This window comes from Procambarus clarkii, chromosome 1, assembly GCF_040958095.1.
Source record: "Procambarus clarkii isolate CNS0578487 chromosome 1, FALCON_Pclarkii_2.0, whole genome shotgun sequence".
Lineage (NCBI taxonomy): Eukaryota > Metazoa > Arthropoda > Malacostraca > Decapoda > Cambaridae > Procambarus > Procambarus clarkii.
In genome coordinates this window covers 52659619-52672023 of record NC_091150.1, presented here as the reverse complement: position 1 = coordinate 52672023, position 12405 = coordinate 52659619, and the positions used below count along the sequence as shown (strand labels likewise).

The 12405-nt window shown below is 41.9% G+C and overlaps 1 protein-coding gene across 1 annotated transcript in view; it reads left to right on the top strand.

Moving 5' to 3' along the window:
- LOC138363432 (uncharacterized transmembrane protein DDB_G0289901-like) overlaps positions 1-12112 on the top strand; it is a 45626-nt gene extending 33514 nt beyond the window's left edge. The window contains exon 3 of the mRNA XM_069322592.1: positions 11647-12112. Within this exon, the coding sequence (XP_069178693.1) occupies positions 11647-12112 (466 nt within the window). The remainder of the gene's footprint in view (positions 1-11646) is intronic.
- Positions 12113-12405: the final 293 nt, after the last annotated feature.

Sequence of the window (12405 nt, the reverse complement as noted above, 5' to 3'; positions counted from 1 at the left end):
GGAGGCAGCAACATCTCCCTGTGATCGTGCACGCCTCAGAGCTGTGCAAGCTCCCCATGCAGGGGACTTCCTTTTGGCAGTCCCTATGTCTGCGACAGGCACACGTCGTGAGCTGCAGGAGCTCCGTATTGCAGTCACTCCGCCTTGCTGCCCCTATCCACACTCTTCATAGGTGTATTTGTGGCGAGGCAGATGTAGACGAATATGGATTGCATGGCCTGGACTGTGGAAAATCAGACGGTTGGCACTCTAGACACGACGAAGTTAATGAAATCATTAAGATGAGCCTTGCCTTTGCTCAGTGTCCAGCAGAAAAAGAGCCCCGCAATCTACTGAATGGTGTCTCTATTAGCTTTGCCGGCCGACCAGACGGAATCACACCTGCACCCTTGGAAGGGTGGCAGTTGGCGTGGGACTATACTTGCATATCCTCCCTGGCAACCAAATACATCAACCTCTCTGCCGGCCAAGCAGGAGCCACGCCGACACACATAGAAAGATACAACTCGTCCAATTATAGGGGAAATAGATCACCAGTGCAACTTCGTTTCAATAGAATCTGAGACCCTAGGCCCATGGAAAGAGAGTGCAAGAAGGTTTCTTAAGGATCTTGGTTCCAGGCTCATTGACACTACAAGAGACCCTAGAGCAGCAAGTTTTCTTTTCCAGTGCCTCAGTGTAGCGATCCAGAGGGAGAACGCTCACTGCAACCTCGGTTCCTGCCCGGCGTCGGAGGAGTTTGAAGAAATCTACAGCTTTTAGGAAACAAACTGCTTGCCTCTAGGAGCGACTCAACTGCTTGCTGACTCTTATGTACCTTGTGCTTTCAGCCTGAAGTCTCAATAGAAATTCGTTGACTTACTGTGAGGAGCACAGGCCACAGGGATAAGAGCCTCTTTGGATATAGAGTCGCTGTTTACCAACGTACTTGTGGATGAAACATTCGGGATAATAATGGACAGAGTGTATCGTGGTCAGGCTTGTACTCCTCTTGACATACCAGAAAACATACTAAGAAATCTACTCCAAGCCTGCACTAAAGAGGCACCCTTCTTGAGTCCAAATGGGCACATGTATAAGCAAGTAGATGGAGTCACCATGGATTCTCCCTTAGGTGTCCTGTTTGCGAAATTCTACATGGGTATCATAGAGCAGAGGGTCTTAATTGACATGGACTTGAAACCCGCCATATATTGCAGGTATTTTGACGACATTTTTATGCAGGTACCTGATGTCAGACGTCTGCAGGAGCTGAGGGAGGCATTCGTGCAGAATTCTGTGTTAAGTTTCACTTACGAGATGGAGAATAATGGGAAGCTGCCATTTCTAGCTGTAATAGTCATGGAAAGGAACGGAGGCTATCACACTGCAGTCTAAACTACGGAAACAAACATAGGAGTGTGCCTCAATGCCAATAATGACTGCCCAGACAGGTACAAGAGGAGTGTTGTCAGCACTTACGTCGACCGGGCTCTCAGTCACAGCTCAGGATGGAAGCAAGTCGATGAAGAACTCTGTAGGGTAAGGCAGGTCCTAGTCAACAATGACTCCTCTAACGGTTATGTTGAAGTCTTCACAAAAAGAAAGGTGAAACGCCATGCAACCTCTGCAGAGTCAACTAGCACAACACTTGTACCCACTATTAGACTGTTTTACATGAGCTTCTTATCGATGGCTTATAAAACGGAGGAAAGTATCTTGAAAGATATTAATAATAGGAACGTTATCTCTACAGACAAAAATCAGAAAATACAATTGCCAATTTACTACAAAAACTACACTAAGAACGGCCAACCAACTCATAAAAAATTCCCCAGACACTAAACAGAATGCCTTGAAGGAAGCCAACGTCGTCTATGCCTTCACATGCCTACTTGAGGAATGTAAACCCCAAAGAACTAAGTATATAGGCAAGACAACAACGTCTCTTTCTAGGCAATTAACAATGAACAAACAACAGGGCTTCATCAAGGAACATATAATCTCTTCTCACAACCATACCATCACCAGAGAAATTTTAACAAGCAACACAGAAATCATCGATAGATACAGTGATAGCAGGAGACTCAACATCAGCGAGGCCCTACACATCAAAAATTCAACACCAGCAATCAACAGCCAATTAACGCATAACTATATTCTACCCACTTCAAGACCCCGAGCCAACATAGAAGCAGCAAGAGAAAGTATGGGCCAATAGGCCTTCTGTAGTTACTTCCATTCTTATGTTTTCATACCAATTTATACCCACCTCATCCAAAACTTTTGTGTCATATCACCTCACCCAAAATAAATATAATCATGATGTATGTTATGTGTAAATCAGTCTTTGAAAATGTTAGAATCTTTACGAAACGCTTTTAGGCGTCAGACCAAAAATAATTATATTAGAAAGAACTCATGTGAAAGGTTCTAACCTATGACTGACAGAGGTGACTGGTGACTTCACGCCAATTTGAGGTCTCACCCCCCCTCTCTGTAACTCTCTGCTTCCTATTGCTTAGGTACTCCCTTATCCACTGGAGCGCCCTACCAATTACTCCTGCCTGTTTCTCCGGCTTATGCATCAGCCTTTTATGGGGTACTGTGTCAAAGGCTTTCCGACAGGCCAAAAAAATGCAGTCCGCCCATCCTTCTCTTTCTTGCTTAATCTTTATCACCTGATAGTAGAATTCTATTAAGCCTTTAAGGCAAGATTTAAGATTTACCCAAGATTAGATTTAAGGCAATATTGTGTGTGTGTGTGTGTGTACTCACCTATTTGTGTTTCCGGGGGTTTAGCTCTGGCTCTTTGGTCCCGCCTCTCAACTATCATTCAATTGGTGTACAGTTTCCTGAGCCTACTGGACTCTATTATATCTACACTTGAAAATGTGTATGGAGTCAGCCTCCACCACAGGCACAGTACGTGTGTGTGTGTGTGTGTGTGTGTGTGTGTGTGTGTGTGTGTGTGTGTGTGTGTGTGTGTGTGTGTGTGTGTGTGTACTCACCTAATTGTACTCACCTAATTGTGCTTGCGGGGGTTGAGCTCTGGCTCTTTGGTCCCGCCTCTCAACCGTCAATCAACTGGTGTACAGATTCCTGAGCCTATTGGGCTCTATCATATCTACATTTGAAACTGTGAATGGAGTCAGCCTCCACCACATCACTTCCTAATGCATTCCATTTGCTAACTACTCTGACACTGAAAAAGTTCTTTCTAACGTCTCTGTGGCTCATTTGGGTACTCAGCTTCCACCTGTGTCCCCTTGTTCGCGTCCCACCAGTGTTGAAAAGTTCGTCCTTGTTTACCCGGTCGATTCCCCTGAGGATTTTGTAGGTTGTGATCATGTCCCCCCTTACTCTTCTGTCTTCCAGTGTCGTGAGGTGCATTTCCCGCAGCCTTTCCTCATAACTCATGCCTCTTAGTTCTGGGACTAGTCTAGTAGCATACCTTTGGACTTTTTCCAGCTTCGTCTTGTGCTTGACAAGGTACGGGCTCCATGCTGGGGCCGCATACTCCAGGATTGGTCTTACATATGTGGTGTACAAGATTCTGAATGATTCCTTACACAGGTTCCTGAACGCCGTTCTGATGTTAGCCAGCCTCGCATATGCCGCAGACGTTATTCTCTTTATGTGGGCTTCAGGAGACAGGTTTGGTGTGATATCAACTCCTAGATCTTTCTCTCTGTCTGTTTCATTAAGTACTTCATCTCCTATTCTGTATCCTGTGCCTGGCCTCCTGTTTCCACTGCCTAGTTTCATTACTTTGCATTTACTCGGGTTGAACTTCAACAGCCATTTGTTGGACCATTCACTCAGTCTATCCAGGTCATCTTGTAGCCTCCTACTATCATCCTCTGTTTCAATCCTCCTCATAATTTTTGCATCGTCGGCAAACATTGAGAGGAACGAATCTATACCCTCTGGGAGATCATTTACATATACCAGAAACAGTATAGGTCCAAGGACTGACCCCTGCGGGACTCCACTTGTGACGTCTCGCCAATCTGAGACCTCACCCCTCACACAGACTCGTTGTCTCCTGTTGCTTAGGTATTCCTCTATCCACCGGAGTACCTTCCCTCTCACTCCAGCCTGCATCTCCAACTTTCGCACTAGCCTCTTGTGTGGCACTGTATCAAAGGCTTTCTGACAATCCAAAAATATGCAGTCTGCCCACCCTTCTCTTTCTTGCCTTATTTTTGTTGCCTTATTGTGTGTGTGTGTGTGTGTGTGTGTGTGTGTGTGTGTGTGTGTGTGTGTGTGTGTGTGTGTGTGCGTGTGTGTGTGTGTGTGTGTGTGTGTGTGTGTGTGTGTGTGTGTGTGTGTGTGTGTGTGTGTGTGTGTGTGTGTGTGTGTGTGTGTGTGTGTGTGTGCGTGTGTTTGTATCAATAGGTGGGTTCTGAACTGAGGGTTTTTATATGTCACTACAACGACTGATAATTTAAAAAAGAATCGCGTTCCTATTTCCAAATGCATTTGTTGACAGCTGAAAATACCCAACCAAACATACTACTAAATAATTTATCTCGCGTCGCTGGGTCTCAGAGCTCACATTACCATGTACAATCAGTACTACATGTAGCAGCAGTTTGGTTTGTCTCTACAACTCAGATTGGTCTTCGAAAATTTAACAATCTGATTGATCTGGAGCTTATAAAAGGCGCTGTTTTTTTTTCTATTTTAAGAAGAACTACATCATTTCGCTTTATTCAAATGCCATAAAACTCCCGTGCCACAAGGCGTTATTCTTTGACTTTTGTACAGAAAGTTTGTTAATATATAAACTCTTGCATCATCGTTTTGCCTAGAACGATTTTTTCCCTGATTCACGGTCAGTATGGTCAACGATAATTATGATTTGGCACCAACTGACCTTCTGCTTCATGACAAGGGATATTGGTAGTAAATTATGATGATCAGTGATGCAAAATGGCGGGATAAGGAACTGCCACTTTGCATAAAGTTGATTAGTGACACCGGATGGTTTCCTTGGCAGTGGGCCACAATCATGTTTTCTCGGCTATGAATAAAGTTATAAGAGCAAACAGAAAGTCACAATAACTTGACTGAAAATTAGCCACCAAACCAACACATCTGAAAATAAAGGAATTTACGACGTTTCGGTCGCGTCTCGGACCATTATCAAGTCTCTATACGACTTGATAATGGTTCCATGAGGACCGAAACCTCATCACTTTTATTTTCGAATGTGTGAATTGGTTTCTTAAAAGTTCTCTTTACGTTAACCAAAGTTAGTGTAAGTATTTCGGTCGTTTTAGATTCACTAAAATATATATCTCTTTACCTGCAAATAATCCAATAAAAACTTGGTAAAAATAATCTCTTACTACTTTTCTTTCAACTATAATGCAGTTACATCGGTAATTTTGACTTTGCAATGACCGAGCCTCAGGAGTTGCATATATTTGGTGTAACTTCCGACCAAAAATATGAAAATTATCATCGGGGAATTCCACATCTGAAAAATTTTCATTAAACATCTGATGATTTTTTTCTCGCAATTTTTTCCAACTAATGATTCTGAGACAAAAGGCAGCCACAAGGGTGTTAAATCCTTGAATATTGAACCTTTGAGAGTCGCATTAATATCTGGAGCAGCAAAAAAAAAAAAAAAAAAACAATATATATATATATATATATATATATATATATATATATATATATATATATATATATATATATATATATATATATATATAGATATATATATATATATATATATATATATATATATATATATATATATATATACACACACACACATGTCCACAATGTTTATCGAGCAAACAGCAAATAAACTTACATTGAGAAAATTTAATGTGTGGTCTGTACACCGAGCAGCGGAGTAGTCATTTGCCTGAGTGCTGGCTGTTGTTTACTGATGGCTGTTTTATAAGGGCAGCTGCACTTTTATTGTGTGGAGCATGCGTAGTTGTGCACATATCAGGGAAGGTTATTGGGCAAGAAACGCATTCTGTAATTCAGGTCTTTTGGCCAATATATTATAGGCCTTAATTGTCATTAACGAAACTTTTGTCATTAAAAAAAAGCTTCTTCCATGCGTTAGTGATGGTCTTCAGGAGTTGTTAAAGTTATATGGTAAATTTAGCAAGACTTCGTCAAAGAATTTCAATCATATTTGCAATTAGCCTTTAATTATACGTTTTTTTTAATAAGATGGCTCGTATCTTCCTGCTCTGAGACCCTCCCACGTGTGTACCAGCTGTGAGCTGCCACGTGATCCTCCCACGTGACCTACAACTCCCAAGTAATCCCCGTGACGAGCAGGAACTACGTGGCCCACCGCTAAATCAGTCGTCACGTCGTGTTTATGTCCCTATTTGTTATCTACAGAGGACCAGAGTGCCACTTGTGTTTAATGAACCAGCGGCTTCATGTGGCACTGGACAGCTGAATGGTGATGGTGGTAATTGTCATGATGGTAATGGGGGATTGTGATTGTGATGAGGGATGGTGGTGGCTCCCGTGTTTCTGTGTTGTCGTAAATAAACAAATCGGGACAGGCAGTGTCTTAATTTTTGTCGTGAATTAAAAAGGACATATTAGCAACGAAATAATTCTTGAAAATGTGCGTGAACCTGAAATTATATGAAACAATTATATTTACACGTTATATTTTATCGTCCAGCACAATTATAGTTTAAAAAATAACCTTGTGAATCGTATTTGGAAAGAAAATTCTATACTACACTAACAAAATCTTCACTCTCGAAGGAATCAGATATTCTCAGAATCACCTGTGTTCCACGAGCTGTAATTGGATGTTGTGTTGTAATCCGCTCGTTACAGTTTGTGGTCTCAGCTCTGAGACACGAGGTGATTCAGCCCTCTCTATCATGCGTCAGGATGCTAGCGGAGACACTGAATTAATTTAAGGCAAGGCTTCCTGTGGGCTATATTACGCTCGTCTCTCAGATTCCTGCGTCCTGGTGTCTCTGGCACTGTGGTGAAGCTTGAGTACGGCTGCTCCTGCTGGGGGCTTGCTGTTACTGTTTACTGCTGGGGGCTTTGTGCTTGTGTTTACTGCTGGGGGCTTGTTGCTTGTGTTTATTGCTGGGGGCTTGCTGCTCGTTCATGTTTACTGCTGGGTGCTCCATGCAGGTATTTTTTATCCGTTGAATGCCACGTGACTCTGGCTGTGGAGTGCCACGTGACTCTGGCTGTGGAGTGCCACGTGCCTGACCTCCCACGTGACTCTGGCTGTGGCGAGCCACGTGCCTGACCTCCCACGTGACTCTGGCTGTGGCGAGCCACGTGCCTGACCTCCCACCAACAAGCCATCTTCCAACAAGCCAACTTCACAACCAACAAGCCATCAAGCCAACCTCAGTGTGGCGACGGGGCGAGATGTGGCCACGTAGTAGTACTAGTGTCTGTGTTAAGGAAGAGGACGAGCAGGGACACTTTGAGAAGTGTTCACGTGTCGCGGGACATGCTGAGATAAGCTTTCTCCTCTATTTCAAGAGTACTGTTGGCTGTTTTAACAAATTTATTCGGGAACAGTAAGTTTGCATATTTATATAATCATATAATGTGTGTTATATATATGCGGTTTATGTGATGGGCGGGTCTGGGGTTCCGATTGTACAGGCGAATGAAATGGTATTATTTAGTAGATCTTGCAAGACATCTCTATACCCTTGTATCGCAGTTAGTGCAGAGGGCGAGAGCTATACGTGTGTATGAGTTCATCCCACTCGGATGGGTCTGGGCGCTCGCTGGGACTGCCGCAACCTGCTCTCGCACAAGACAGCACATATACGACTTATTGCTTATAGTCACTATTTCGCTTATAAATAATTAAATATGTAACATATTCCAAGCCATTTTTTTTCAAGGCACTAACTTTTTCTCTCAGTTTTATTAAACAATAGAGATTTTATACAAAATTTGACAATATCCTGAGTTACTTTACTATTTATTTAAATATTTTAGTTTTGTTTTATTGTTTTTATAAAACTGTAATATCAATATAGGTATAGTTTCAGTACTAATTGTAATATTTTAACATTCTAAGAAGGTTAGGTTAGGTTGTAGTTTTCTATTCAGCTTTTCAAGGTAAACTCATATATTCACAATAAATTTGTATGTCACATATGCACTTATTTATAAGTAAGATATTGACTATAAGCAAGTGCGAGAACGGGTTGGACCGTCCACACACACACTTGTTCCGATGTTTGGTCATTGTTGGTAGTCTTCCGTGGTGCCAGGCGCCTCTGGTCTCCAAGGGATTAGTCAAGCCAGTCCGCCAGGGTATACCGACTTTGTTCACAGAACGCCTTGGTATGTCTTCTTAAGAGTGCTTTGTTCATCAAGGTGTTCATGGCCGTTCATCTCTCAGAAGTGGTGTAGAACTAACATTCTTCGCTATTACCAGTTCATTTATATCATGTCTATTGACATAGGTTTGGGGGTGATGCTTGTGCTAGCCGTTCACTGTTCAAAAGAGTTCAAAACACTGTTCAAAACACAGTTCAAAACAATTCAAAACACTGTTCAAAACACAGTTCAAAACAGTTCAAAGCACTGTTCAAAACAAAGTTCAAAACAGTTCAAAGCACTGTTCAAAACACAGTTCAAAACAGTTCAAAGCACTGTTCAAAATACAGTTCAAAACTATTTAAAACACTGTTCTAAACACAGTTTAAAACAGTTCAAAGCAGTATTCAAAACACAGTTCAAAACAGCTCAAAGCACTGTTCAAAACACAGTTCAAAACAGTTCAAAACACAGTTCAAAGCACTGTTCAAATATTGCAGTGCACATGTCTGTATACGTTTAAAGGATTTCTTCCATTCCTCAATTGATACAGAAAAGTGTAAGCGTTATCAAGAATTATAACATTTCAGGCAATTTTTTTTTAGCCATTTGTGATCTAACTTTAGCTATTCCCTCGCTTATAATTTCCTTATTTATTTCCTTCTTGGTAACTGAAGCTTCTGTATTTGTAAAAAACTGGAAGACAGGTAAGGTAGTCACCCCTCGTGGCGCGCTGCGCATGTTTCTGGAATTCTGGAATAGCCTCGTGTGTGTGTTGGGGGGAATGAGAGTGTATAGGGTTCCAGCGTACCTGGAACCCTTTGTGCGTAGAAGCTGGAAGCTGGGGGGAAAGGGGTTGAGAAACAGCGCCTGTGGAACCAGCCAGCGCTCGTCTCTGCCGGGAATGGTGATGGACGGCTCTTGATGAGTGCCCCAGTGAAGAATGAAGACGGGTTGATGCTTCAACAACATGTATTGAGGCCCCCTGACGAAGGGAAGACCCCTCGAGGACCACCCTAATCTGAGGAGAGGTGGTCCTTGAGACTACGTGATAGTACCACTACTGGCTAGAATGAATGCGATACCAGTGGAGAATATTTTGATTATGCTAAAGTACCATCTATATACACCATTATTCCTGGTTAATTGTATAGAATGCATATGAGCGTTTGTTAGTTGTAATGCATATATTAGTCGCCAATTGGCTGGAGGCAGGTCTGTCAGCCGGGAACTATAATTGGATGTACTCAGCAGTTCCGGAGTTATGGTGATTATCCTCCACGTCTCGTGTTCTAATGAGATGACATCTCTCTCTCTCTCTCTCTCTCTCTCTCTCTCTCTCTCTCTCTCTCTCTCTCTCTCTCTCTCTCTCTCTCTCTCTCTCTCTCTCTCTCTCTTTCTCTCTCTCTCTCTCTCTCTCTCTCTTTCACTCTCTCTCTCTCTCTCTCTCTCTCTCTCTCTCTCTCTCTCTCTCTCTCTCTCTCTCTCTCTCTCTCTCTCTCTCTCTCTCTCTCTCTCTCTCTCTCTCTCTCTCTCTCTCTCTCTCTCTCTCTCTCTCTCTCTCTCTCTCTCTCTCTCTCTCTCTCTCTCTCTCTCTCTCTCTCTCTCTCTCTCTCTTTCTCTTTCTCTCTCTCTCTCTCTCTCTCTCTCTCTCTCTCTCTCTCTCTCTCTCTCTCTCTCTCTCTCTCTCTCTCTCTCTCTCTCTCTCTCTCTCTCTCTCTCTTTCTCTCTCAAAATTGATGTTGCAGTTATCATTGCCAAATAATTTAGAAGCTAAAAAAATCACTTAATTACATTAATCAATGATTTTAATATCATTACAGTTGCCAAATTCAGTAACCATTTCAGTAACAACTTATACACATCGTTACAATAATAGGTGAACTAAAACGGTGTATTTCAGTCTAATTCAAACTTGACTTTTTTGGCATAAACTGAGTAACATTTATCTTACAATACGAAAGGCGATATATAGTGAAAAAAATATTTTGTAATTTACCTACAAAGCAGAGACTAAAATTTCCACATTTTACAAAAGTAGAACAATGAGAATACAATATATAGGAGTAATATAAACTAATCATTCAATGAATTTATATAACAAATGCTCAGACTCTCAGCTTTATCAATCAACAGATTCTAGGGCTATCCCAGATCAAAATCCCAACACACACATCATGCAATAGAGATCTGACTTCAATAGGATTCAAAATGTCTTTCAGTAAGCCATCTCTTTGTGACAATAGTTCATTCAAAATTCCAGGTCACCTACATCCATACAGGCTTAAACCTTGATTGTTAAATAAATTTACTTTTGGCCAGGTATCACGATGACTTAATTTACTCATAATGACTTTTGTTCTGACTTTTAGGTGTCTAATGACAGAAACAAATTGACTGGTGGACTCTCTGAGGAAATTATATGACCCAGATGTTTTTTTAGAATACTTTCCAGGAATCTCTCTGTCTAATTATTTTAAATTGAGAGCAATATAAAGCAAGTTCTTTAAATTAAAATGAACTACAGCACATTTGGCTGGTGTGAACGCAAGATTGTATTCTGCACAATATCTTTTAAATATTTGTATCAACGTTTCCATAGCCCCTTTGATCAGTGCGAATAAAACTAGATCATCAGCATAACAGAATATATTGGCCTTAGTACTTTCTAAACGACAGTTGGAATATCCCATAGTGGAATGTTGCTAACAGTTCGCTGGGTCACACTGTCTCTTCATGTAGGTCTGCTAGGCTTCTCTACTGCCGATTGACACTGCTAAATGTCATCGTACAACCATTCGTCACATTCACAGGCACTTCACTGCCTCACTGTCAATCTCGTCACTGGCCACATGATCTTCTTAGGCAGCAAGAGAGTAACTTGGAAACACTTTGACTCTGTTGTTGCCAATTCACGACGACCACGACTGTACTCAGAACTGCATACGGTTGTTTGAAGGTCACGCTGCGAATTACGTAGGTCCTTCTGTTCAGCTGTTAAACTAGGTGCATAGTTACACCTGGTCTGTGACTAGGCCTCCTGGTCTATCATGCATCGGTGGTCGTATTAAAATTATATTGTAAATATTTACTCACCTCTGTTACATTTGCGCCTAATTAATTATAAATAGTGTTTAATGCTGAAAAGTCCCTTTAAGAATTAAACAATGCCTGGCCCCTGGGAATTTGCTCCCATAAATAATAATGAACATGGGGTAGGGAATGATCAGTATACCCTACGCTCGTGTAGGGTATGCTAATTATTCCCTTCGCCCATGATGCCCATCTAGAACCCCATGAATCCATATTTGTTTTCTTATTGTTAAGTTCAAGCAAACTCTTCGGTTAATGGAGGTCGCTCTTGCACTCGGCTGACCATACCAGCCCAAGATATGACAGACAACAGTCGACCAACTCCACACAACAGTCGACCAACTCTCCACAACAGTCGACCAACTCTCCACAACAGTCGACCAACTCTCCACAACAGTCGACAAACTCTCCACAACAGTCGACAAACTCTCCACAACAGTCGACAAACTCTCCACAACAGTCGACAAACTCTCCACAACAGTCGACAAACTCTCCACAACAGTCGACAAACTCTCCACAACAGTCGACCAACTCTCCACAACAGTCGACCAACTCTCCACAACAGTCGACCAACTCTCCACAACAGTCGACCAACTCTCCACAACAGTCGACCAACTCTCCACAACAGTCGACAAACTCTCCACAACAGTCGACCAACTCCCCAGGTACTTATTCAGTGCCAGGTGGAACGAAATACAGTCTAACATCCCACCTTACTCGAACATAAAACCTAGCACCAATTGGTTGCTTATTTGTACTGAACGGGGTGAGAATAGCTCAAGGATATCATTGAGGAACGATATCATTCCTTTGTGTGTACTTATACCTCAATAAACATATGTCAGTTTCTTAGGATGTACACTTGGGACAATGTACTGGCAAACTTGTAGTAATACAACACCAAATGAATGTTTATTATATATATGGACGAGTGTGTGTGTGTTGCTATCCTCCTATTTAGACAGTACATATTGTGACGGTCGTCAGTAGTCACGAATTCGTACGTACTTAACTTCTAGA